Source organism: Fundulus heteroclitus, chromosome 18 (genome assembly GCF_011125445.2).
Source record: "Fundulus heteroclitus isolate FHET01 chromosome 18, MU-UCD_Fhet_4.1, whole genome shotgun sequence".
NCBI lineage: Eukaryota > Metazoa > Chordata > Actinopteri > Cyprinodontiformes > Fundulidae > Fundulus > Fundulus heteroclitus.
This window is the reverse complement of record NC_046378.1, coordinates 483,511-511,019: the sequence shown is the minus strand read 5'-3', so window position 1 is coordinate 511,019 and position 27,509 is coordinate 483,511. Positions and strand designations below refer to the sequence as shown.

At 42.4% G+C, this 27,509-nt stretch overlaps 1 protein-coding gene across 1 annotated transcript in view; it reads left to right on the top strand.

Moving 5' to 3' along the window:
• The window catches only part of LOC105937405 (ATP-binding cassette sub-family G member 4-like), a 41,554-nt gene that overhangs the window by 10,345 nt on the left and 3,700 nt on the right, over positions 1-27,509 (top strand). Inside the window, exons 2-12 of the mRNA XM_012878708.3 lie at positions 10,170-10,426; positions 15,232-15,349; positions 17,334-17,466; positions 17,605-17,655; positions 18,604-18,749; positions 20,399-20,522; positions 20,660-20,774; positions 20,862-21,004; positions 23,728-23,826; positions 23,938-24,106; positions 24,221-24,321. Of these exons, the coding sequence (XP_012734162.2) occupies positions 10,183-10,426; positions 15,232-15,349; positions 17,334-17,466; positions 17,605-17,655; positions 18,604-18,749; positions 20,399-20,522; positions 20,660-20,774; positions 20,862-21,004; positions 23,728-23,826; positions 23,938-24,106; positions 24,221-24,321 (1,443 nt within the window). The 5' untranslated portion in view covers positions 10,170-10,182. The remainder of the gene's footprint in view (positions 1-10,169; positions 10,427-15,231; positions 15,350-17,333; positions 17,467-17,604; positions 17,656-18,603; positions 18,750-20,398; positions 20,523-20,659; positions 20,775-20,861; positions 21,005-23,727; positions 23,827-23,937; positions 24,107-24,220; positions 24,322-27,509) is intronic.

Sequence of the window (27,509 nt, the reverse complement as noted above, 5' to 3'; positions counted from 1 at the left end):
GCTCACTTCACCTCAGCCAGCCTGACCCCTGAACCTGTTTTTTCCTGCCTGTTCTGACTGCCTGCATGTTTAACCTGACCTGATTCTGTTCCTGGATTACCTGAGTTTGCCTGATCCCTGCCTGCGTTGACTGCTTGTTTGTGCACCCTGGACTGTTTTTGAATTTGAATCTGCCTGTCCCCATCAAGTCTGTCTGCTGCACTGTGTACCGACCTTGGACTGTTATTCTGATCACCGAGCCTGCCTGTCCCTGTCTGGACATTTAGATCTTTATTAAAACCTTGTTTATTACTCATTCTGTTGTCTGGCTGAATATTCGGTCCATCTGTTTCAGTTCCGTTCTTGACAATAAGACTCAGTATTTTTCTGAAAACATTTCAACACCTATCCAGGAGTTTTTGTTAATTCTGGCAATTCTAACCTATAGTTGGAGTGCTGCTGTTTTCAAGCACATGGAGGCTCATCCTTCTACACACATTCCAGGTCAGAGGCAAATCAATTATAATAATAATGAATTAATGATTTATTTCAGAAAACCCAGCAAAATTATACATTTAACACATACAAACATTATATATTATTAATAATATATATGCTGTATTTTTCAGACTATAAGTCGTTCGCATTAGTCAAGAATGCGTCGTAACGTGGACAAAAACATATATAAGTCGCACCAAACTATAAGTCGTACACTATTCGCATTTATTTAGAAATTTATTTTACAAAATCCAAGACTAAAATCTGACATTTAATATGGTAAACAAATTTATTTAATTACACAACTGCATCCACAACATAATATGGAACATACCTGGGAGGTTGAATGGGGTAAATTAGCAAAACAAGCCAGCAAATCAAACTGGGAAGCTTCTTGCCAGCGCATTTCAGCTTAACAAGAGCAGCATATAGTTTTCACAAGCCTAGAGTGTTCTCTTGCAGCTATAGACAGTAATGTTTACTTCTTGGTTCATTTCTGGTCAATATGATTTACCATATAAAATGTAGATATAAGTCGCACCTGACTATAAGTTCCAGGATCAGACAAACTTTGAAAAAAAGTGTGACTTATAGTCCGAAAAATACGGTAATGATATTGCTAATAATATTTATAACTTAGTGATTATGTCTGAAAAGTGGTATGAAGAAGTGAATGTTATTTAAAAATGCCCATTCTCCTTCCTATAGTCCTTAACACCCATAATCTTCCAGATTCCTACTTTACTTATGAGTTCATACAACTCAAGGTCCATTAGGTAAGCAAATACATCAGTATACTGTACATTATAAACAGTTGTATACACATTCACATGTGCCTATGCACATCTACATTCAGACACATATTAGCTACAGCTCATAACTCACACACCACAACCATTGCAAAAGCGTGGCAGTGGCCTACCCATTGGTGTTCACTGTTCTTCTTCCATCTCAGATCTTTTTAAGAAAACCTGTTTGAGCCTTTTCCTAATCAGTTTCATGCTTGGAAATTGCTTTAATTCAACAGAGTTTGTTCCAGACCTTCACACCACTTATTGAAATCTTCAAGTTTGTTCAAGCACATGATTTTTGTCAGAATCCTCAGGGGTGTGATTATTTATAGCTCTTTGGGGATCCTGCAGTCTGTCTTTCACACCCTGATTCTTTTCATTCCTTGATCCTCCTCTTATCATTTGTTCAGTTTTCTGTTCTACATTTATGTTAATGACATACAGTATTTGGGTATTTGTTAGATTCCCTTGCCTGGCTTATTCTTATCTTATTCTCCATCTAGATTATGTTTTCCCTGTGTGCCTGCCAGTTCATTGCCGTTCCTTTCCTGTAGCTGATTGTTTCACTACATTCACCTGTGTCCAACCATCCACCTATTGTTTCCTTCCGTCTCTTCCCCTTTAAGTTCTGCTCACTCTGTCAGACACATTGTTAGGTCCTCCATCTTCCTCTTTGATCATGCGGTGGTCTGTCAACATTCGTGCCGTGTTCCTGGTTCCCTGTAGGCCTTGTTTATTAATTTATTAAATAATTTTTCACCCAACAGGTGGCTTCCAAAGACTTGTCTATGCTTTGATCCAGATCTCAACAACACAATCCTGACAATTTTGAAATTTATCCCTGTAATTATATGCTCCCTCTTTCTCAACAAAAAATGTTTGTGTGCTGTCTGGTAGCTGTTTAATTCTGGCATGATGCATTAACTGTGAGGATTTAATCTGTAGCCTGGTGATGATCGCATCATTAATCCTTGTGTATTGCTCAAAGTGAGAAACTGTTCTCCGGGTAGACCAATCTGTTGTCCTTCACTGCACTTTGATGGCGGAGAGCTATCACCTCCTCTACTAGTTTCAGTATCCCCTTCTTCAGCAGCCTGACAGCAGAAACCTCCTCCTTCAGAAAGTGAAGGAACTATTTAATGTCGTCCACCTCCTCAGCCGACGGTGTCTTCTTTGGTCCCATGCTGTTGCAGCCTACCTTTATTAATTTATTTTTTTATCCATATGTAGAAACAAGCAATCAAAAAAGGCTGCAAAAATTCAAACCGCTGGGAATAAAATAATAATATTACATTTTATTTGAATGCACCGTTGAGAGGACTCAAGGCCATGTACAAATCCAACAGTATATCCACAACAAATCATTTTGGGTTTAGACTTGAAGTCAGAACAAGCATTGCGGAACAGGCTTTTTTTTGTTAAAGCCTGTTCAGTGAATTAGCTCCCATTCTTACAAAGTCATGAAAGACCAGCAGTGTTTAACCTAGTTTCTAGGGTCTGAACTTAATATCCTTCTGTTCAGTCTTCTCATGTTATGTAAGAGCCCTCTGTACCATGCTGCAGACCCTGCACAAAAGAAAAACTGCAAAGGAAACTTTTCTTAGGCTTTTGACTTAGATACATCGAAGGGACTTCTTTGTAAAACTAGAAATGTACCTATAGTACCAGTTTTTCTCCACATTTCCCTCCCAGTTTTGGTCACTATGCTTGAACAGAATCTTTCTACAAGCTGGTTTGTGTGAAGCGCAGATTTTTAAAGAAGAAGTGTTATTAAGTGATCCCTTTCTGTTGAACTCAAGGCATAATCTAATCTGGCCAGCCAGATTGATAATGTGTATCACTCTCCATTCTGCACATTGTCAATCTGGGTCTGCTCCCAAATAATCTGTTTGGGGAAAGGTGAGACATTCAGCAGAACTTTCTGAGCTGATTGGGCGAAGCAACACCTAGTGCCCACCTACCAAAGGTTGGTTTTAACCAATCATGGTATCAAATGAAACTGTGAGCAGAAGGCACTATGAGAAATCACAAGTTCTGCTTGTCAAGGCACTTCTTGCTGTTCTTCTTTCAAAGAAGAAATCATGGATTATGACCAGATGTGATGGCAGCAGCTTTGCCTATGTCCTCCTGCACAGCCATGTTGGTTCAGCTGTGGGGTCAGCACCTCTTGATTTCGTCACAGCCACATGTCCTTTCTTAAACCATAATACTGCAAAGTGATTGGCCCGAACCGTTTTTGCTTTGGGTAAAAACAACTGAGATGGGAGCAGGACAAAATGGATTTGTTTGTGAACGCACAAATACCACAAAGATTAAATTTCCAGGCAAGGTTAGACGCAATCATGAAACAAGTTCAATGTTCAGTTTGTTCAAATTCATCAGACAACAGACTGACACCAATTATAGATGGAGTTGTGTCTTTTTGGGTTTGTTTAGCACTTAGTGTTCACATTCTGTTATACTATAGACATTTTATGTCCCTGGTTGGTGTTTGTATGTCTTATAACCTTTAATATTGTTGATTTCTCAGAATGAGTCTCTGTCATTTTGGATAAGAAAACATGTAAACACACATACACCTGCACACAGCTCTGTGGAGGTTATGGTCTCTGTTTTTTTATTGGGTTTATTTGTTTTTTATTTGAAATGAACATAGTAACATAATTAAGAATAAATAATAAAGAACCTGTGACATTTCAGCTTATTTTAGTGATTTTAAGCAGCTTGTGTTATAGAAAGGGACTGAGGTTGATGGTACGGAGGTATTTGAACCTCAAAACTTGGAGCTCTTGACCAAATAAAGCACAAACTTCTTGGTTGAATGAAAATAATTTTTTAACTAAACCTGACAGTAGTTGGAATAATTCTGCTAAAATTTATTCCAAGCTCAAGTGAAGACCAAAAAAAAGAAAAAAAAACTCTGACCTGCCTGACAGTGTGTGTCACAACATTTGCAAGTAAACCCTGGCCCTGTTTGCTTATAGTGGGACTATTTAGTAAAACAAAGACAGAAGATGGTACAAGATTTATGAACATATATATGATCTAAAAACATTAAAATCATTGCACTGTGTCAGTGTAACAACAGCATCACATCATAATCCCTCACTTTATACTGTGTTTTTGATCAAAGGACACAAATTTGACATTCATGGAAAAGTGTCAATAAGAAAGCCATTGTCGTGAAAAAAAAAAAGCCATGTCTGGGACACGGCAAACACGGGGAACAAGATGCTTTGATACCAATACTAAACATTTTGGCCTACATGTAAAATGCTATGGGTGGCAGAAAACTAACACTATACACTAGCAAACAAACCTGATCCTGATCTTGATATGTAGCAGTGGTAGAATCATGCGCTGGGGCATCTTCAGCAGGGAAACTGGTGAGAAGTGAGAGAGGAAACCACACATAGAGAAATAGTGGAAGAAAACTTGTTTGAAACAGCGAAATACTTTTGAGAATGGGTATTGTGGCACTGTGATTCTTTTTTTTGTGATGGATTTATTAATAATGGCATTTCAGACAGTTCATCCTCAAATTGTATTGTGCAAAATGCATGATATTATTTAACTGAAGTGAATTTATTTTCCACAGATTGCAAATGATAAACAAGTTAGATGTAAAATAACAAAGAGTATAATGCAGTCCTCAGTGACTGCATTATACCAAGAAGGAATGAGTCTACTTGTAACAAAAAAATATCTATTCAAAACAGCAACACAGGTAGCAGCACCTTGAAAACCAGTACTTTCTTTTTAACATAACTGTGTCTCTTTGGAGACAATATTTGCTGTTTTAGCCACAGCACTATAAATCTGCATTTGCAGACCATTGTTCCTGTTGTATTGTGAATGGCTATTTTGTTGAATCTCTGCCGTAACCCACACAAGAGAACATGGGCTAGCTTCAATATTTATAACTTTCTTACCTCAAAAGACACTATAACTCTAAATAAAATACCTGTGCAGTCGGTAGATGCTTTTCCTCTTCTTCCATGCGCGTGCACAACACTGGTGTCATTTAAACTTGTCTGTAAAAAGCCTGGAACTTGCGCTATGCTTCTTTAAGCAGGGTGCAATTAGCTCCTCTTATGGCCACTTGAAGATTTGTACGATGCAGTAAATGAAATAGTTCAGTTATTAACATAAAATCCAAAAAGAATTCACATAACGTAGTACAGAAAAATAACAGGAAAATTAAAACACATCGGATAATGCCATGTTCTTATTATAGCAGATAAATTGGGGCAGATTTCCACCTTCAAGCAGGACAGGGACCCTGTTGGGTCAAGAAAAAGGTCAAGGTGTTTGAATATTTTCACCAGCTGCTGTTCAAGCAGTGTAAATAGATTTTTTGTGAAGCTCTGAGAGAACAAATCAGATTGCTGGTTGATGATTACAGTCACAATGACAAGATCCTTAAAACATAAACTCTTAAGACTGAGCTTATGTTTCTAGATTATCCAAGTCAAATGAAGTTGGAAGCAGCATTCTGCATCATTACTTTTATGTCTATATTACAACAAACACTTTCAGTCAAAGGGGCATCAGGTTTATATAAGTTTAACAGGGGTACAGTAGACACTGGGTAGCAGACGGAGCTCAGGTCATTGAGTTTTTCATTCCCTCTCTCCCCTTTATGGACTTTCTTTTTGTGTAGAACAGTGCAGTCCGATCCAAGTACACTCGTGACATGCTGGCATACGTAACATCTCTTTCCTCTTCTCTACCTCCCACTCATCACATCTATTTAACACCAAGGAGGGATTGCTCTCTGGTCTCCCCTTTCTCGCTGTAGGTAGAATCAGTCTGCATGGCAGAGTGATCTGGAGTTGAAGTGTAAGAGCGGTCATTTCCCATAGGTTAGCTTGGCTCGGTGCTTGGTGGTGTACCTGAAGTTGCAGAGATTTTTTTCCCAAGCTGGTCACTTCAGACCCCCCTTCTCCAAGGAGATTAAGGGTAAAAAAAAGTACATTCTAATCTCCTGAGGGATTAACAACCCCATGAGTTCTTAAATGAGACGTCTGTCTCAAAAAGAACAAATTACTGTACCACCAAAGACTTGGGAACCATTTTTACAGTGGCCTTTGCATAAGAATGTAGATCAACCATATCAACATTTCAATAATCATGATCACAGGGGAGGTTGCATATTTCTGATGTTTAGTATCTTTACGACATAATGGAAATATTGAGTGGACATTTTTTCTTGGCATACATTCTATTCTACATAGATTCATTTATAGTATGTCTCTCCTAGGATCACTATGACCTTGTAGTATTTTACAATTTTTGGAATTCTAAACTTGGTAGTTGCTCCCTAAAATTGGAAGATAATGTAATGAAGAATGATAAAGATAAACATTATTGGTCTACAATTATAAAGCTACAGATATGGAAACACTGACTGTGAAGTAAAACTGTATCAGCTATTTTAGAAGTCGCTACAGAGCAAATGTATTATGTTGTTTTAAAGAATGGGAGTGTGGTTAAGGTCGGTACTCATAATTCTAAGTTTAGACAGATACTGAGCGAAAATAGCATCCATTGCAGACTTCCTAAGTAAAAACTCCTGCTGACATGTGCTGATCAATTACAACACAAAGACCCATTAAATAACATTCTGAGAAGTTATTCTGTAGACTGTTGAGACAAAAGTGGAACTTTAGGAGAGGTCCTGTTATGTCTGCTACAAAACCAACAGCATTTCAGAAGAACATCATCCCTACGGTCACACATGGTGGTGGGAGAGTGATGGTCTGGGTTGCTTTGCTGTTTTCCACTTTCTGGACTACTCTCAGAACATTTAACAGAGAATGTGAGGGCATCAGCTTGTGACCTTATGCTCACGGGCATTTGGGCTCAGCAGCAGAACAGCAATCCAGAGCACACATGGAAGCCAGCTGAAAACCGTTTTTTTTTTTTTGTTTGTTTATTTTTGTCTGATAATCAATTTTCTTTTCATTTTAGTTGAACAGAAACCCTCATAGAGGGCGAATACTTTAGTACATAACTATCAAAATTTTTTTGATAAGAAGATGGAGACTCCAATAATATATTGTGTGATTTTCTACAGTTTATGTAGAATCTGATAAAATCTTTAATGCTTGTTAGAGATTAAACCAAAAATGTATTTGTGACAAATTAAGGCTGAGAAGTGTGCGCTTACCAGGTAGCAGTCTTCATCTCAACATACTGTATGTGCATGCATGCAGCCTTTTCAGATTTATTCTATTCAGCTTTGTTCGTTCCTAATTTGAGGAGGCAATGCTCAGGATGAAGTCACTGTACTTTGTTGGCTTTGCTTGTAAATAGGTGGAGAAGCTGACAGCATTGTTGGATCTAAAATGCTTAACAGTCCACGGCTTGCTCAGGAATAGCAGCATGCAGCCATTGGTATTCAGAAAACATAGTTAACCAGAGACTTTTAGGTGATGGCCTGGTGTTTAGAAAAGTTGAAAGAAGCCACTTCTCGGCTGCTATGACCGTGTCATTCCAACAATAAATCATCTATTTATGTGCAGGTTGTCTCAATTTAGAAAACACTGTAATTAATAAGGGGTGAGAGCAACTTTGCCCAGCGATGATGATGCAGGAGTTTTACCTATCAGGTGGAACACCATAATGCAAAGAAAAGGCAAAACAACAAAATATTAGAGTTTTGGCACCCTGGTTGGGAGACTTCCCAGATTCTTTTCATATTGCTAACATATTAGAACTCAGCATAAACATTTGAGCTTATGGGTCTTGTGGGGCGACAGAGGCATTCAGAGCTAGGAGTTTGTACTGTAACCCATGGGTTGCTGGTTCAAACCCCTACTCTGACCATCCTTGGGTCATTGTGTCCACAGCCAGCAGGCGGTGGTTAGAGGGTCTGGTGGTGCCAATGTATGGTATCCTCACTTCTGTCAGTCTGCCCCAAGGCAGCTTATCACTCAGCGAGTGAGTGAATGGGTGAATGACTGAAAGTAGCTGTACGATGCTTTGAGATCCTCAGAACTTGATAAAATGCTATACAAGTACATCACTTTATTAAATGTTTAACTTTCATACTTCCATCCATTCATCCATTCTCTTCCACCTTTTTGAGATTGGGTTGTGGGGCAGCAGGTCCAGGAGAGAAACCCAGACACCTATCTCTCCAGCAACATCCCCCTGCTAGGGTCTCCTTTCAGTTGGAGGAACCCAGAAAACTTCCAAAAGGATGCACCTGGGGAACATCCCAATCAGATGTCTAAAGCATTTCAATTGACTCCTTTCGATATGAAGAAGCAGTGGCTCTACTTTGACTTCCCTTCAGATTACAGGGCTTCCCCCCCTCATCTCTAAGACTGAGCCCGACCACTCACCAGAGGAAGCTCTATTTGGCCGGTTATATGGGGGATCTCATTCTTTCAGTCAGGATTCATACCTCATGACTGTAGGTTAGGGTTGTTTTTTGGCTCAGCTCTTACGTCACCACAACAGACCATTGCAGTGCTTTCATCGTCTAATTTGACCTAATCTGTCTGTACGTCTTCAGCTGCATCCTACCATTACACATGAAAAAGTCACCAAGATACGTAAACTCCATCTGAGGCAGAGAATGACCCCCAACACAAAACGGGCTTAATACTTATATAAACAATGGAAACACCTGCCAAAACATCTAGCTACACATCAGTAGCAAAACTGTTTTAAAAACAGCTCCAAAGATTGGGTTGGGAGAGGCAACAAGAAGAGAAAAGAAGTAAGCATTACTTTTTAAACATTAAAAGAATGATCATAGTTTGTAAACCTGCTCAGGAACAAAGATCTTCACTTGTGGACTGATGTAACTAAAATTTAGGGGGTGGGGGGGATGCTAGCAAGCTTGAGAATACTGTGATAATTTGGGATGGCAACATCATACCTGTTTTACTGCAGTAGGGACTCGTGCACTTTATAAAGTAGATGATATCATTAGGCAAGAACATTATGTGGAAATATTAAACCAGCACTTCAAGATGTCAGCCAGGAAGTTAAAGCTATAAGACAAATGGGTCTTCCAAATGGACAACATCGTCACTTTAGTTGGAAAACAGCATAATGACAGTAAAGCCAGTGCTCTGTTTCATTACTTCTGTCAGGAGAACTGGGCCACAAGTCTGGCAAACTACTGTTAGTATCAGGTTGAATGAAACCCAAAATGTTTTGCTCCAAGTCATACAGTTTGAAAGGCGATTTTACCAAATACTAAGGGATGTATGCAAACTTCTGAATTTGAAGAAAGTTGTAAATATTTCTATAATAAATTTCTCTAGCTCAGTATTTTGGATTTAACAACCACGATTTTTGTAACAAAAACTGAAGAAAAAAAACTGGGGAAATGTAGCCTGATTTTATGTCAGATAGTGAAAAAAATGTTGTGGGTCTTTTCATATAATGTGTATAAACATCTTATTCCATTATCTAGATTATCTTAGAAGGTAAACAACACACTGTGGCTCCACAGCAGTCAGACAGGGGCTTCCTTATCAGACACTGCCTGTATCTTTAAGACTCAGTCATCAAATATAAAAAAACATGCAAATGTAAAATAAAATGTTAGTATATAATTATCGAGATTAATTTATGTGTTATTTGCATGTGCACCAATTTCTGAGCTGTAAATCTAAATTTCTAAAGTGAAATCAGTAAAAACTGGACATCCAGCAACACACAGGCATAGATTTTGAATTGGTGACTGGATTTGTAGCCTCCGCAATCCAAGAATGACATTGGTATGGTGTCCAACAGCAACATTAGGTCGGCTCTGCGACATATTTACTTTAAACCTGTAAGCCCAGCCCCATAGCCCCAGGCACGTGTGTAAAATAGAGAATGTCTGTAAATATTAAAGAATGACCTGTGTTTTTAATCCTTACACCTCTCCTGTAGCCAAGGAGCTAACATGGACAATAAGGCACTGGAACCCGATTCTGTGAGTCTCCCCATGGAGGAGCCTTTAGTGTGCAATGGATGGAGCCAGCCTTTACCTCAGCAGGAGTCGACCATGTTGGCCCATCAGAACAAGGTTGAGAACCAGCTCACTGATGGGCAGTGTTTCTCCCACCTACCTAAACGCACAGCTGTGGATCTGGAGTTTGTTGATGTCTCCTACACCATCCAAGAAGGACCATGTTGGCGGAGAACAGGTAGTTCCTATATTTCACTCAATAATATCATTTGTTTTTTATGATTGTTAGGTATTTTGCAAGTAGTTTCAGAAATACTTTATGATGGACAAACAGTGAAATGACAGTAGAGGACATTTCTAAAAATGTGTTTTTGTTTTACCACTTGCTCCAACTGGAGCTGGAGGGACTACCTCTTCCTTGCCTTTGCCAAATCTCCTTGTATAGTGACAGTGTGAATAGACACTGCAGGTTCTAAATGTTAGCCCCTTATGATGAGTACAATTATTGGATCTCATGTTCCCTCGCCCGGACGTGGGTCACCGGGGCCCCACTCTGGAGCCAGGCCTGGAGGTGGGGCACGCTGGCGAGCGTCTGGTGGCCGGGCTTTTGACCATGGAGCCCGACCGGGCTCAGCCCGAAGAGGCGACATTGGTCCCCCTTCCGATGGGCTCACCACCTGTCGGAGGGGCCAAAGGGGTCGGGTGCATTGTGCAATGGGTAGCAGTACAGGGTGGGGACCTTGGTGTTCCGATCCTCGGCTGCAGAAGCTGCTCTTGGGACGTGGAATGTCACCTCTCTGGTGGGGAAGGAGCCTGAGCTCGTGCGCGAGGTTGAGAGGTTCCGACTAGAGATAGTCGGACTCACCTCGACGCACCGCTCTGGCTCTGGAACCAGTCTCCTTGAGAGGGGCTGGACATTCTTCCACTCTGGAGTTGCCCCTGGTGAGAGGCGCCGAGCTGGGGTGGGCATACTTGTTGCCCCCCATCTCGGTGCCTGCACGTTGGGGTTTTCCCCGGTGAACGAGAGGGTGGCCTCCCTCCGCATTCGTGTGGGGGGACGGGTTCTGACTGTTGTTTGCGCTTATACGCCAAACAGTAGTTCAGATTAGCCACCCTTTTTGGAGTCCTCGGAAGGGGTACTGGAGAGTGCCCCTCCTGGGGACTCCCTCGTTTTGCTGGGGGACTTCAACGCTCACGTGGGCAATGACAGTGGGACCTGGAGGGGCGTGGTTGGGAGGAATGGCCCACCTGATTTGAACTCGAGAGGTGTTTTGTTGTTGGACTTCTGTGCTTGTCATGGATTGTCCATCACAAACACCATGTTCAAGCATAAGGGTGTCCATATGTGCTCTTGGCACCAGGACACCCTAGGTTGCAGTTCAATGATCGACTTTGTTGTCGTTTTATCTGATCTGCGGCCATATGTCTTGGACACTCGGGTGAAGAGAGTGGCAGAGCTCTCCACCGACCACTACCTGGTGGTGAGTTGGCTCCGATGGCGGGGGAAGAAGCCGGTCCGACCGTGCAGGCCCAAACGTACTGTGAGGGTTTGCTGGGAACGTCTGGCAGAGTCCCCTGTGAGACGGAGTTTTAACTCTCACCTCCGGGAGAACTTTAAACATGTCCCGAGGGAGGCGGGGGACATTGAGTCTGAATGGACCATGTTCCGCGCCTCTATTGTTGAGGCGGCTAGTCGGAGCTGTGGCCGCGGGGGCAACCCTCGAACCCGCTGGTGGACACCAGCAGTGAGGGAAGCCGTCAAGCTGAAGAAGAATTCCTACCAGGCTTTTTTGGCCTGTGGGACTCCGGAAGCAGCTGACGTGTACCGGCAGTCGAAGCGGCAGGCGGCTCGGCTGGTCGCCGAGGCAAAAACTCGGGCGTGGGAAGAGTTCGGAGAGGCCATGGAGAAAGACTTCCCTACGGCTTCGAAGCGATTCTGGTCCACTATCCGGCGTCTCGGGAGGGGGAAGCAGTGCAGTACCAACACTGTTTACAGTAGGGGTGGTGTGCTGCTGACCTCGACTCGGGACGTCGTGTTTCGGTGGGCGGAATACTTCGAAGACCTCCTTAATCCCACCAACACGTCTTCCATTGCGGAAGCAGAGCCTGAGGACTCTGGGTCGGGTTCTCCCATCTCTGGTGCTGAGGTTGCTAAGGTTGTTAAAAAGCTCCTCGGTGGCAAGGCCCTGGGGGTGGATGAGATTCGCCCTAAATACCTTAAGGCTCTGGATGTTGTGGGGCTGTGTTGGTTAACGCGGCTCTGCAGCATTGCGTGGACATCGCGGGCAGTTCCCCTGGATTGGCAGACTTGGGTGGTGGTCCCCCTATTTAAAAAGGGGGACCGGATTGTGTGTTCCAACTACAGAGGAATCACACTCTTAAGCCTCCCTGGTAAGGTCTATTCAGGGGTTCTGGAAAGGAGGGTCCGTCGGATAGTTGAATCTCGGATTCAGGAAGAGCAGTGTGGTTTTGGTCCTGGCCGTGGAACACTGGACCAGCTCTATACCCACAGCAGGATTCTGGAGGGGGCATGGGAGTTTGCCCAACCAGTCTACATGTGCTTTGTGGATCTGGAGAAGGCATTCGACCGTGTCCCCCGAGGGATCCTGTGGGGGGTACTCCGGGAGTATGCAGTACCGGACCCTTTAATAAGGGCTGTCAGGTCTCTGTACGACCGGTGTCAGAGTCTGGTCTGCATTGCCGGCAGTAAGTCGGACTCGTTTCCAGTGAGAGTTGGACTCCGCCAAGGTTGCCCTTTGTCACCGATTCTGTTCATAACTTTTATGGACAGAATTTCTAGACGCAGCCAAGGTGTTGAGGGGATCCGTTTTGGTGGCCTTAGGATTGCACTTTTGCTATTCGCGGATGATGTGGTTCTATTGGTTTCATCAGGGCGTGATCTACAGCTCTCACTGGAGCGGTTTGCAGCCGAGTGCGATGAAAATCAGTGCATCCAAATCCGAGACCATGGTCTTGAACTGGAAAAGGGTAGAGTGACTTCTCCAGGTTGGGGAGGATTTGCTGCCCCTAGTGGAGGAGTTCAAGTATCTTGGGGTCTTGTTCACGAATGAGGGGAAGATGGAGCGGGAGATCGACATGCGGATTGGTGCAGCGTCTGCTGTGAAGCGGGCGCTGTACCGATCCGTTGTGTTGAAGAGAGAGCTGAGCCAAAAGGCGAAGCTCTCGATTTACTGGTCGATCTACATTCCTACACTCATCTATGGTCACGAGCTTTGGGTCGTGACCGAAAGAACGAGATCCCGGATACAAGCGGCTAAAATGAGTCTTCTCCGTAGTGTGTCTGGGCTCTCCCTTAGAGATAGGGTGAGGAGCTCAGTCATCCGGGGAGGACTCAGAGTAGAGCCGCTGCTCCTCCACGTCAAAAAGGAGCCAGTTGAGGTGGCTCGGGCATCTGGTTAGGATGCCTCCTGGACGCCTCCCTGGTGAGGTGTTCCGGACACATCCCACCGGGAGGAGGCCCAGGGGAAGACCCAGGACACGTGGGCCGGGGAGAGGGACGTCTGGGCCTCTCTACTGAAGCTGCTACCCCCACGACCCGACCCTGGATAAGCGGAAGAAAACGGACGGACGGTTCTAAATGTTGAAGTTACCAACATCTGCTTTAACATGGGCCTCTAAAGGATGGGAACTTCTTGCTTGTAACATTTATTTTCAAATACTGGATATAAGGTGTAGAATGGTAACTTGAGTCTTTCCATTGGTTTATGTACAACTTTGTCAATTACAAATGATAGTTTTTTTTTACTTTTGCTTGAGTATCCTTGACTCAACTCTATATAAGCACTATAATTATAAAACCTTCTAAAATTCTATATTTAAACATCAGTTGAGTGGATATTACTGTGAACTTTTACTGTTAATTGTAATGTTCAGAGGGAAAGGACCCAGAATTCAGCCAGACCAGCAGAGGTTTCTTTAAAAAGAAGCTCTTTAATCACAAAATCAAAAAACAGGGGAAAAATCCAAATAGGCTGTCGAACAAAAAGATGGCACAAAAAATAAACAGACGAGCAGGGCAGACAAGGCAGGAACAGACAGGACAGAATGGCTCAGGTTTCTGGAGAAAAAGGGGTCAAAAATCCAAAAAGCAAACCAACATACAGAATTTGCAGGAGGAGACTCACCCATACTCAACAGGACAACCTGACACTGGTGTCAGGTCTCAAAATTTTATATGGAGGTGGAAGCAGGTGAACCCGGTGAGAGGTGATTGCAGCAGGGGTGAAGTTAGGCAGGTGTGCAGAATAAGTAATTAGACCAGACATCAGTGCTGAGGCTCAAAACAAGAACAGATATAAAAAAAACTAAACTAAGAAGCTTCTAAAGACATAACAGAATAAACTAAAACAATAAACAAGAATCTAAACAAGAATCCAGACAAGACAGAACTCAAAACAGCCAGATAATAAAAGACAGGAGAGTGAAGGAAAACTAAAACTAACATAAACCAGAACAGAACTCAGAATATTACATTGGTTGCTTCTAGCTGAGTAAATAATGGAGCTGTACCAGTCAGCATTTTTTGTCCCAGATACCCATCTGAGGTATTTAAGATTAGACATGTGGCGATAATCTTACTCACTTTCAATTTTAAATAAAAATTTTCATGAAATTAACATCATATAAATGTTTGACAACTCATAAAAATAAGACAAAACTACCTACTAATTTCATCAATATTTGATGGTCTGCATTAGTATTCTGAATATATCCAACTTAACTCCCTCATTAATGACATAGGCCTATAATATAAGTATTTATTTAACATTTCACTTAGTTTCACTAACTGTAAGCAGTTTGCAGTAGGTGCTATTTAAGAAAATTATTTATCTTGATTAATTGGTATTGCCTATCTCCTCTTTGAAAAGTACACTTTTACCTTCAAATAACATTTAAATAATTAGCACCACAAATGGCTTTTTTGTGTTTCGTTTATTGAATTCAGAATCAGGTGGTGTTTTTATGATTTTTTATTTTATTTTATTTATTTTTTTGTCTCAAACGTTTGATCTGAATTTTCAGGTTTCAAAGCTTTACTGAAGTCCCTTTCTGGGAGGTTCTGCAGTAGAGAGCTGATAGGAATCATGGGGCCCTCTGGGGCCGGCAAGTCCACTTTAATGAACATTCTGGCTGGGTACAGGTAAGAGGAGATATAAGAGAAGTATAAGAGGTTGCAGTTAAAATACCCTCCAAACAATTCAATTCAATTCAATTCAATTTTATTTATATAGCGCCAAATCATGAAACATGTCATCTCAAGGCACTTTACAAAATCAAGTTCAATCATATTATACAGATTGGATCAGATTATACAGATTGGTCAAAAATGTCCTATATAAGGAAACCAGTTGATTGCTTCAAAGTCCCGACAAGCAGCATTCACTCCTGGGGAACCGTAGAGCCACAGGGAGAGTCATCTGCATTGTACATGGCTTTGCTGCAATCCCTCATACTGAGCAAGCATGAAGCGACAGGGGGAAGAAAAACCACCCATTAACGGGAAGGAAAACCTCTGGCAGAACCGGGCTCAGTATGAACGGTCATCTGCCTCGACCGACTGGGGTTACAGAAGACAGAACAGAGACACAACAAGAGAGACAAAAAAGCACAGAAGCACACATTGATCTAGTAATCTGTTCTACATTAGATGGAAGTAGCGGGTGAGCCGTCTTCTCTGGATGATGTCACAGTTAACAGAACGCCAGACCAGGTGTACCCACTATGAAGAAAAAGAGAGAGAGCAAAAAGTTAAAAGCTGAAATGACGACAGTCATTTCAATGTAATACAATGCAAAACTGGAGAACAGTAGACTGGAGAACAGTAGAAATCAGTAGAGTGAGAAAATTAGACCCTGATGTCCTCCAGCAGCCTAGGCCTATCACAGCACAACTATAGAGATAGCTCAGGGTATGAGCCACTCTAACTATAAGCTTTGTCAAAAAGGAAAGTTTTAACACTAGTCTTAAAAATAGACAGGGTGTCTGCCTCACGGACCAAAACTGGGAGTTGGTTCCACAGGAGAGGAGCCTGATAGCTAAAGGATCTGCCTCCCATTCTACTTTTAGAGACTCTAGGAACCACCAGCAGACCTGCAGTCTGAGAGCGAAGTGCTCTGTTAGGAACATACGGGGTAATCAGAGCTCTGATATATGATGGAGCTTGATTATTAGAGGGCTTTATACGTTAGAAGGAGAATTTTAAATTCTATTCTTGATTTAACAGGAAGCCAATGAAGGGAAGCTAAAATTGGAGAAATATGATCCCTCTTGTTGATTTTCATCAGAACTCTTGCTGCAGCATTTTGGATCAGCTGAAGGCTTTGAACTGCATTTTGTGGACTTCCTGATAGTAAAGAATTACAATAGTCCAGCCTTGAAGTAACAAATGCATGGACTAGTTTTTCAGCATCACTCCTGGACAGAATGTATCTAATTTTGGCGATATTCCGGAGGTGAAAAAAGGAAACTCTGGAAATCTGTTTAATATGGGATTTAAATGACATGTCTTGGTCGAAAACAACACCAAGCAGAAATTAAGGCGTTCTCTACAAACTATTAGAATGTAGCTGGATGGCAACAACTTTAGAAAAAGCTTCCTTAAGAAGCAAGAATCTATTATTGTCATTGTGGAACCATATGCAATACAAATCTTTTGGTGAGACACCAGCTCCGAATTGACACATAACACAGAGACTCGAGTCAAGACATAATGCTCAAGTTTAATGCACGACAACACTTATCGTATAAAAAGTATTGGCATCTGATAAGAAACAGTTATCACATCTGCACTACAGGTTGTTTTCTTTTCCTTGTCAGAATGCAGGAATTCCCTGTCAATATATATATAATTTGTACAGGGGTTTCTGCACCTTCACCACCAGGTTTAGTATTCTAGCACAGGGAAAAAACAACTTTAGAGAGGAGGAAAAGGTTTCTTATTTGGTTGTTAGTAGTGTGAGAGGAAACCAGTGGCAGCATGTTACTTTTATTGGTTTTTAGCATCCTCTTAGCCCTGTTTGAAGACAGCATGCTGTTCTGTGTAACTGATTTCATGTGTATTATACAGTATGTGCAATTAGTGTTCCCTGTTAAGCTGCTCGGTGTGTGTCATTCATGCTCCTCAGAGAAACCGGGATGAAGGGTCAGATCCTGGTAAATGGAAAACCCAGGGACCTGAGGACATTCAGGAAAATGTCTTGCTACATCATGCAGGAGGACATTTTGCTGCCCCATCTCACTCCCAGAGAGGCTATGATGGTGAGCTGTGATGGAAGAGCTTAGTAATAACCTTCCAAATGAACGCCTTGTGAGAATAGCACATACACCCCTAACTTTCTCTACTACTCAAGCTGTTTTAAATGTGAGATAAAGACAGATTTTTATCATTTCCTGCAGATTTCAGCTAATTTGAAGCTTGATGAAACCCAGGAAGTGAAAAAAGAGCTGGTGAGTGAAAGAAAGAATTTAATTATATTTAAAGTACACAACAAAGTTGTTCCCTTTGCAATGTGAAACCCTGTATTATTGAAGAGGTTCTGTGAGGTCACGAGGTTGTTCTACATGTGGGTTGTATCATGAAAAAATTCACCTAAATGTGCCATGATAACAAATGAACTTTTTTGAGGTTTTAGGGGTGTATTATGATATGTTGTGCACGGATGAGGCTGTGTGAATGTGAGTACCAAAGGACCTGCTCAGGAGTGGTCAGCTTGGTTTTTTCATTGCTCAAAATAGTCAGATCAAAAAACAGTTTATCTTTCTACGTGGGTTGTCATTTTACATAATTCAAATTCTCCAATCAGAGTGCACCGTCATACAGCCTACACCCCTCCCCTCCCCTTCCACCCTCCACTCCTCCATCTTGCTGATACACCTGGATGTGACTCGCGCTAGCATGTCTGACTTCTCCACTTGAGATGAGGAAGGCACAAACACCTCCAATTGAACGAGAAGCAGGTTCAACCCATATCAATTTCTAATATGCAATGTTATGTCAGGCTAAGCTAGTCCAAATATGTGACATTCGCTGAGGTTAAATAATTACAGTCATACACCCTTAGATTTGGTCAGGGAATGGCCACTTGTTGTTTTGCAATCAGTAAGGAGCAACCAGGAAAACCAAATAAGGAAACACAAGAACAACTGTCCTCTTCAGCACACTGTGCAAAAGGACATGTGACGTAATATCATTGTTTTTTCTCCATTATCTTCAAAAATAATGAAATAAATGTGTGTGTGTGTGTGTGTGTGTGTGTGTGTGTGTGTGTGTGTGTGTGTGTGTGTGTGTGTGTGTGTGTGTGTGTGTGTGTGTGTGTGTGTGTGTATTTATATATATATGTATATATATATACTGTATATATTTCTTGTCATGTTTGTGTTGTGTTACCCACACAGGTGAATGAGATTCTGACTGCCTTGGGGCTCCTTGACTGTGCCCACACTCGCACTAGCTCACTCTCTGGTGGTCAGTGTAAACGTCTGGCCATTGCATTAGAGCTGGTCAACAACCCCCCTGTCATGTTCTTCGATGAGCCCACCAGGTAGGAAAATATATACCAATGTTTCACAGTGCAGAATACAAAATGCTTCACACAGGCTTTGTGTTTGGGCGGCTGGTAGAGCACACGGTGGTATTAGTTAAGCCTTTGCATTCTTATCATACCTGTAAACATATATACAAAAAGCATTAGTTTAGCTTTTTTAAACACACTCGCACATCCGGTGGGATGATTCTGTATTATTAACAGCTCTGCAAACAAGAGTTATACAGGCTATTTTGAGCAGGATATATAAACACCCATGGGACCATTAAAAATCTCAGGACGGCACAAATACAACCAACAACTCAGCACATTTGGGGTGGGCAGTAGGGTAGCCAATGCTATCCGGGGGGCACCAGTGGCCCTGTGTTCCAGTTTCCAAGGCAAGGGAATCTTGCTCTTTTTTAGGATGTCGTGTTACAAGGGGGTGTTTCAGGCCCCAAATATCAGGTCTGAGATGTTTGAAACCTAAACCTGAGAAGCAATAGAAACAGGCGAGAGTAATGATGACAGGAGTGCTGCCTAAGGTATAGTGTAATGACAAGATTACTCACCTGTCAAAGCTTTACTCCATCTAGCTGTAGAGTAACTGGATGCTAAAATGTACCCTGTTGTTAGCTTAATGATGATCACAAATACTATAACAAGACTTCAAACAAATACACAGTTTAATATGGCATTGTCCCAACTCCTAACTTCTGAAAACACACAATTGACAACTAACCGTGTCTCACTGCCTTTAACTTTAGCTACACCCACTCTCACACTCACAACTATTTTATGTGATAAGAATAACGTGCAGTGAGCATAGAAATAGTACATCGTTGCTCTGAAAAATAAAGGAATTAATTAATGGTACATTTGTGATCAATTGCAATAGCCAATTTCTTTTTTTTTATTGCACCTTTAAACAACCCAGAGCTGAATGTTTTAAATCAGAACAGAAAATGTGGTAGAGAAGAGGGAGGCTCACTTTTGAACTTACTGTAGATGTGTTATATTTTATTGGACAAAACGTTTTTCTGTCAGCAGAGAATTACACCGTCTGCGGGAATGAAAAGTGATGTGGTGATCTAAATTACCTTTTAATGTTTTTAGCTACTTCATAAATAAAAGCTTTGAGTTTCACAGAACCAAGCACCTTTTCACATTTTGATGCTAAATCAGATTGAAGCTGTCAGCACAAGACATTTTAAGGCAGACATTAAGAGCCTCCATGCACCCCCCTCCCACTGCCTTTGCTTCATATTCCCTCCCTGGCCTTAAAGTTTTAACCAGGATTTAATGTTATAAATAACAACTTACATATCACAACTGTAACCCTAAATAAAGTGTGTCCTACTTGTTTACCTTTGACCTAGATACTCACACATTTATTTAGCCATATTTCTGTGTACTGACCATCAATTTTCATTTCATGTGTAAGTGCAGCATGTGCCAAATTTAGACCTTGTAGCAATACCAAAACTTTAAATGTAATTGTGTCATTTTTCAGCCCTGTTGTCATATGTTTCAGGCGAATGTTCCAGCTTCACTTCTCTCATATCATATCTGTTACAGTTATGTTGATCAGAAAACGGAACATGCAGGTCTACTGTCTAATCAGCCTGTGTTTATGAACTGCTCATGGATTTTGCTCATTCTTTCAGCGGTTTAGACAGTGTGTCCTGCTACCAAGTAGTCTCCTTAATGCGCTCTTTGGCACTGGGAGGACGTACCATCATCTGCACCATTCACCAGCCAAGTGCCAAATTGTTTGAGATGTTTGACAAGGTGTGTATCTGTGCACGTCCATGGATTTCATGAGAAAATGAGAACATGGCAACACTATCACATCAACATTTCGAGACAAATTGCTTCTGTCAATGTAATTTCTTTCTTGTTAGTATTCAACTGTCTTTCTTTCACAGCTTTACATCCTCAGTCAGGGTCAGTGCATCTACAAAGGCACAGTGCCACACCTGATCCCCTACATGAAGACTCTGGGTCTCCACTGTCCGACCTATCACAACCCTGCAGATTTCAGTGGGTTCACATGTGCACCAACTACTACTTGTACATGGTTTCCCTTGATTATTAACCTTCTTTATATCTCCGTGTCTTATGATTCAGTTATTGAAGTAGCCTCAGGAGAGTATGGGGACATGAACCCTGTGCTCTTTGAGGCAGTTCAAAGTGGAATGTGTGCCATGGAACACCATAAGAACACTCGTGAAACCAATGGGACGTTGGTTTGTGCCGCAAACGGCTCCATGGTAGGTAGCAGATAATGTCCTGCTGTAGCACAGATGAGGCTTGATCACCAGCTGTCTAAGTAATATACCACTTTTTATTGCTGAATTAAATAAGAATCCTATGCAATGTTTTATAAATGAAACCCATGCTCCTTAAACTGAAAATCTGTGTATTTTTCTCCCTTTTCTCTCCTCTTTCTCTTTCACCTTTTCTCCCTTTTTTCTCTTCTACCTTCTTGTTTCAGTGTCCATACAATATGAAATATTCCCTGCATAAATTATAATAAAGCTTCTTGCATGTATAAAGTAAGTGGAGCACTATGGCGAAAGTGGTAAGACTCCGCTTGTGAAAGTAAAATCTGTTGGGCTCTTTTTGCCATTAAGACACCAATTCTTATGGCCACATTGCCAGACAGGACACTATGAAGAAAAAAAAGAAATCTGTGTATTTTTAATGCAGAAAAGTATCAATAACCTTAAAATATTTTTAAACACTTCACAAAACAGCCCAAATGTGTCAGAATCCCCGGGGATTTAATCACTTCTTGTTGCTCTCTAGGGATCCTACAGCCTATTTATGTTTCGCACTTCAGTATTATTCAGTGTTTACATACTCAACTCCCATTAGCCAGTTTTATTTTTAATTTTTTTTTCGTAGTCTGTTAAGTTTGGTTCCTGTCTTGGTCAGCTTCTGCTCATTATGATTTTAGTGGTTCTGTTAGATCTTTATTTTCTGCCTGCCCGTCCTAAGTTTTTAAGATTTTGGCCATTCATCATGTCTCCGTGTTAGATTCAGTTCTCCTGTCCAGTATATATATATATATATATATATATATATATATATATATATATATATATATATATATATATATATATATATATATACCAGTTGATCAAACTCATGGTAAAGTCCTCTGTCATTCTACCCTGCTCTGGTCTACTCCGTGCCTTGTCCCTGGTGCCTGTCTTCCCTTGCCATCTTGTAAGCCTTCATTTGACTTTTTAATAAATCGCTCATTATTCAACATGTGGCTTTCCAGCTCTTGTCTGCGCTTCGGCTTTAATCTATATAACACAAACCTGAAATGTGCATTTAAGAAAACACATTGTCTTGTAAACATGTCCATGAGGCCTCCACTGAGCTTTGGTCTTGTCCTTCTAGTACCTGATCAAAAACCATCTTCAGCAAGCAGTAGAAAAACTTGTTTATGGCCTTCCTCATGGGTCAGATGAAAGACCGCTGCATCTGGACAGTTTGCTATTACTGTAACATTTCTCATGTTTCCTTGTGTGAAAAGGCAAGTGTTTTCAGTGGGTGTTGATGCCTAGATACCGCAACCCCTCCCCGCCTTTTTTTTTTTTCTTATCCTAAGAAATGTTGGGCCAGTAGCCCTGTAATGTTTTCAGAGGCAATATAATGTTAAAGGAACAATAAGTATGCCATCAGAGAGTACTAGGCATGGTAACTGCTAATACAGATAAGACGAATTTGGGCATAGGCCTAGTGCATGAATCTTGTCAACGGATAGGCCTGCTAAGAATCAATACTAAAAACCAAGCTAATTTTTTTCATCTTGAAACTGGGTTGTCAGACTAATGGGTCATCCGGAATATTGGGCAGACCCCAACTGGAACAACACATACGCAATGTCTTCCACGGACACCCGCCAACGGTCCGTTGTTGCACTGAATATTTACTTCCACAGGATAGGGATATGATGTTGTATTATTTTCTGGTCCCCTTCTCTTATCTGCTTCCATGTTTGCAGGCTGCTGCTCTTTTGCCAAAATAAAATACCAAATGATGCACTCTGTTTTGGGAACTCTCATATGATTGGCTCAGGAACCAGGAAGTAAACACAAGCTACACTCAGAATCAAATTAGTTCTGGACCATACCTCTAAGTTTGAAAGTGGATAAGGATTGTTTATGGGGAATGTTCCATCCCAGGTGACAAATTAGATTAATCTAGGCTGATCTTACAGTAAATATCTTACTTATTGCTCGTTTAAGTATTATGGCCAAGAATGTCACAAACACTGACATTACCTGCCTGTCCTATGCTGTGGGTCAGAGAAGTCTGGGCTACTGCTCAGCACTTCATTAGGAGGAGGAGGGAGGGAAAATGCTGAGGTTTGTTCACACTGCGGATCAGGGCAGAATTCTCACAAAAGCCCAAATACATTTTTAATTAAGACACTTTTTTTATTATGAAAATTCCTTAAAAATATGTGTGACAATATCAAGGGAGGGAAAAAAACATCAAAAAAGATCTTCCTATTTACAGAAAGTACTTTTGAGGGGGGATTGTTGACAAAGAGGGTAATTTTTATTTATAAATGTTTGGCTCCAGCATAAAGCTCCTGGTGTTTAAGCATCACTAGGAGTCTATCTGTGCAAGAGCCTGCTGATAGTAATATGCATAATTGAACAGAAAAATTCACCAGTTTCAGGCAGGAAGAACTCAAAATGTGTCAAAAGCGTGTGAAAATCTCAGTAGCTTTGAATTGTTTTATCCATACATATCTAATTTTCAAATTAGATAATATTAATTACATAGATTAAATGGTTTCTATTAAACTATTTGCCCAATGTTGTTGATGCAACTTGTTTATGCCATTGATTCATTTCCTTTAAATGCGGTGTTGAATTTGTGCACTCAATCTAATCTTACAGCAAAACGTTATTTAATTCATAACTGTTGAAAGAATGCTGATGAAGGAATAATCTTCTGTGTTTTCCAGAATACTGGCCACATAGAAAGTCATACTTTTGCCACAAGCACTCTCACACAGTTCTGCATCCTCTTCAAGAGAACCTTAATAACTATATGTCGAGATCAGGTATGTGACAGTATTACTCCTTTCCCGTATGCAAGAAATGCTGTGCCTTAAGTGAAAGAGTGAGTTAGTTACTGAAACTCGAAGGGTTTTCTGCCATTGTTCTGTTCTCAGGTTTTGACCCACCTTAGACTGATCTCCCACATCACCATTGGTATAATAATAGGTTTGCTCTATTTGAACATTGGAAATGATGCCAACAAGGTGTTTAACAACACAGGATTTCTCTTCTTCTCTATGCTGTTTCTCATGTTTGGAGCACTTATGCCAACAGTGCTGACCTGTGAGTTTCATGTGAATTTAAAGCTTTTCATTGCAGTCCATTGTTACGGATGCAAGTAATGCACATAAGAAGCTCTTGTAGATGTGTCTAAATTTGTAATGATCCACCCAACAGTTCCTCAGGAGATGTCTGTATTCCTGCGGGAGCATCTGAACTACTGGTACAGCTTGAAAGCTTATTACCTGGCTAAAACCATGGCTGATATCCCATTCCAGGTGAGCTAGCAGTGTTTATAAAGGTATGCTTCATACCTTTGGTATTTCATCCTGCAGTGGCTTCCCTTGATGTTATCACCACCGTTGGAGAAATGAAGTTTCTGCTCCTTTCTTTCTCTTCTGCTACCATCAGTAATTACAAGCTTCTGTGTACACTTCAGTTCAGTTCAGTTATGTACCCTAATTGTCCTAACGTGCCCCAGTGTCTATAGCATGGCTGTTGCTGCATTGGAATGTCTTCCATCACATGTCTCCATTATTCCCAATCAGACTTTGAATAGAATCACAAACCCTTTTTCTTCATGGACACATTTCACAGACTTAAAAGGCTTTGTTTTTTATGCGGGGATACTGGTGAACAAATGTGGGGGAACACATATATATTTATGACAGAGTAATTAGGGGCAACTGTGGCATGATGGGTTGACTAGTTGTCTTGCAATTGGAATGTTGTGGGTTCGATTCCAGCTTTCCCTTTAATGATTCACGTCGGGGACCACAGGATTCAGAACACAAGCAGAGGTTTCAGAAAAAGGCTGTTTATTAACAGAAGAAAACAAAACAGGCAAAAACCCAAAAAATGACTGTAGAACCAAAAAGGGACGGCACGTTACAAAAACAGACGGGTCAGGTAAACTCTGAGTCTAAAGGCAAACCAGGTCAGGCAACTCACAAGCAGTCCGAAAAAGGCAGGAACAGAAACAAGTCCCTAACAGGCTGGCTCAGATCATCAGGGACAAACGGGCTCAAAATTAACAGAGAAAAACAGGAACAGGGTTATGCTGGACAGAGATTTACCCGAATGCATGGAAAGATGATCTGGCACTGATGATTGGTCTGAACACAGTTTATATGGAGGTGGAAACAGGTGAAACCGGTGAGAGATGATTGCGGGCAGGATGGAGCTGAGCAGGTGTGCAGAGTGAGTAATCAGACCAGGCAGCAGTGCAGAGATCCAAGCAGAACTCAAAAACAAGCCAGAGACAGAACATAAACAATAACAGAAATCACACAGGAAAGAACTCAAAACAGAAAACTAAACAGTTGCAGAGAATCAAACTATTACATTCCCTTGTCACTTGACCCGAAGTTGCTGCATATCGGTGTATGAATTTGTGCGCATTAGTGAGTGGCCCTAGTGTACAGCGCTTTGTCACAAGACATTTCCATTTATTGATCTTTAATTGTCATGTTTTTGTGATGAACCCGAACACAACCACACACAGAGTTCTGTTTAGTGAGTTTATTGAAGATGATGAAGACCAGAGTTCAGACCAGACAGAAGTAGGAGGCTGTTAGTGGCTGAGGCTGGCAAGCTGGATGGAGACAGAGCATGGAGGCAGCAGGACCAGCAACACGGCAGAATGGAATCTTGAGAACCAGAACTAGACCAGCAGAATTAACCAGCACGACTGGATGAATACTTGCTGGACCGGAGTGGGAGCTGAACCAGAACCACAGCAGGCGGACGGAGGTGAAGGGAACCCGGGCTGGTGATGAAAAGGTAAGGCGAGCAGTCATGAGCAGAGTTTAACAGAACCAACAGAAAGAACCGACAATGAAGGACAGAATACTGGGAGTTTATATAGTGAGGCTGACAGGTGTGCTGAATGCTGGCTGATCATGACTGACAGGTGTGGATAATTACTGAAGTGGAGAGGAGACTGGAATGTATGGAGGGCGAAAAGTTACAAAACAAATGTGCATGTTGCAGCAGACAGGCTGCATCATGACAGCACCCCCCCCCCCTTAAGGCCGGCTCCCAGACGGCCAAACGGAAACAGATAACAAAAAACTACCCACCCAGGGTGGGCGGAGGGAGGCACTGGACGGTGGGCTAGAGTCAAATAAACAAAAAAATACCCATCCAGGGTGGGCAGAGGGAGGTACTGGATGGTGGGAACCAAAAAAATCCAAAAAACAGAAGAAACCAAAACACAAATCTACCCCAACGGGGTGAACAAAGGCCAGTCTGGTTAGGCACTAGATGCCCAGGAAGAGGGACCTCTGGTGGGCAACCTCGGCGGAGGAGCATCAGAGTCTGAAACGGGTGTCGCGGTGGGCGACCCCGACGAGGCAAAGTCAGACACGGGCGTCGCGGTGGCCGACCCCAACAAGGTAGAGCTAGATGCGGGCGTCGCGGTGGGCGACCCCGGCGCCGATGTAGCAGATTCTAATGTGGCCAGCGGTGGAAAAGTACCCTGGAAGACAAGCGGCTATCGACTAAGGGCGAAGCAGGGCCACAGGACACAGGCTACGGAGGTCGCAGGACTAGAGACTACGGAGGTCGCAGGACTAGAGACTACGGAGGTCGCAGGACTAGAGGCTATGGAGGTCGCAGGACTAGAGGCTACGGAGATCGCAGGACTAGAGGCTACGGAGGTCGCAGGACTAGAGGCTACGGAGGTTGCAGGACTAGGGGCTACAGAGGTCGCAGGACTAGAGGCTACAGAGGTCGTAGGACTAGAGGCTACAGAGGTCACAAGACTAGAGGCTACAGAGGTCACAAGACTAGAGGCTACAGAGGCCACGGGGCTACAGGCTACAGAGGCCACGGGGCTACAGGCTACAGAGACAACAGGGCTACAGGCTACAGAGACCACAGGGCTACAAGCTACAGAGACCAAAGGGCTACAGGCTTCAGGAGACCCCGGGCTACAGGCTTCAGGAGGACCCGGGCTACAGGCTTCAGGAGGCTACAGGCTTCAGGAGGCCCCTGGCTACAGGCTTCAAGAAACGCCTGGCTACAGGCTACAGGAAACGCCTGGCTACAGGCTACAGGAAACGCCTGGCTATAGGCTACAGGAAATGCCTGGCTACAGGCTACAGGAAACGCTTGGCTACAGGCTACAGGAAACGCCTGGCTACAGGAAACGCTTGGCTACAGGAAATGCCTGGCTACAGGCTACAGGAAACGCCTGGCTACAGGCTACAGGAAACGCCTGGCTACAGGCTACAGGAAACAGCGGACCCCCAGAGTCCCAGCGTCTCTGGCAGGCGGTGGTCCCTCCTGGATTTCTGAGTCTCTGGCAGATGGTGGATCCTCCTGGGTTCCTGCTTCAACAGCGGAAGGCGGACCCTCCTGGGTCCCCACGTCTCTGGTAGGTGGCGGACCCTCTTGGGTCCCCGCATCAACGGCAGAGGGCGGACCCACGTCGGACACCGGGCTGGCGTGCTCTGCACCCACG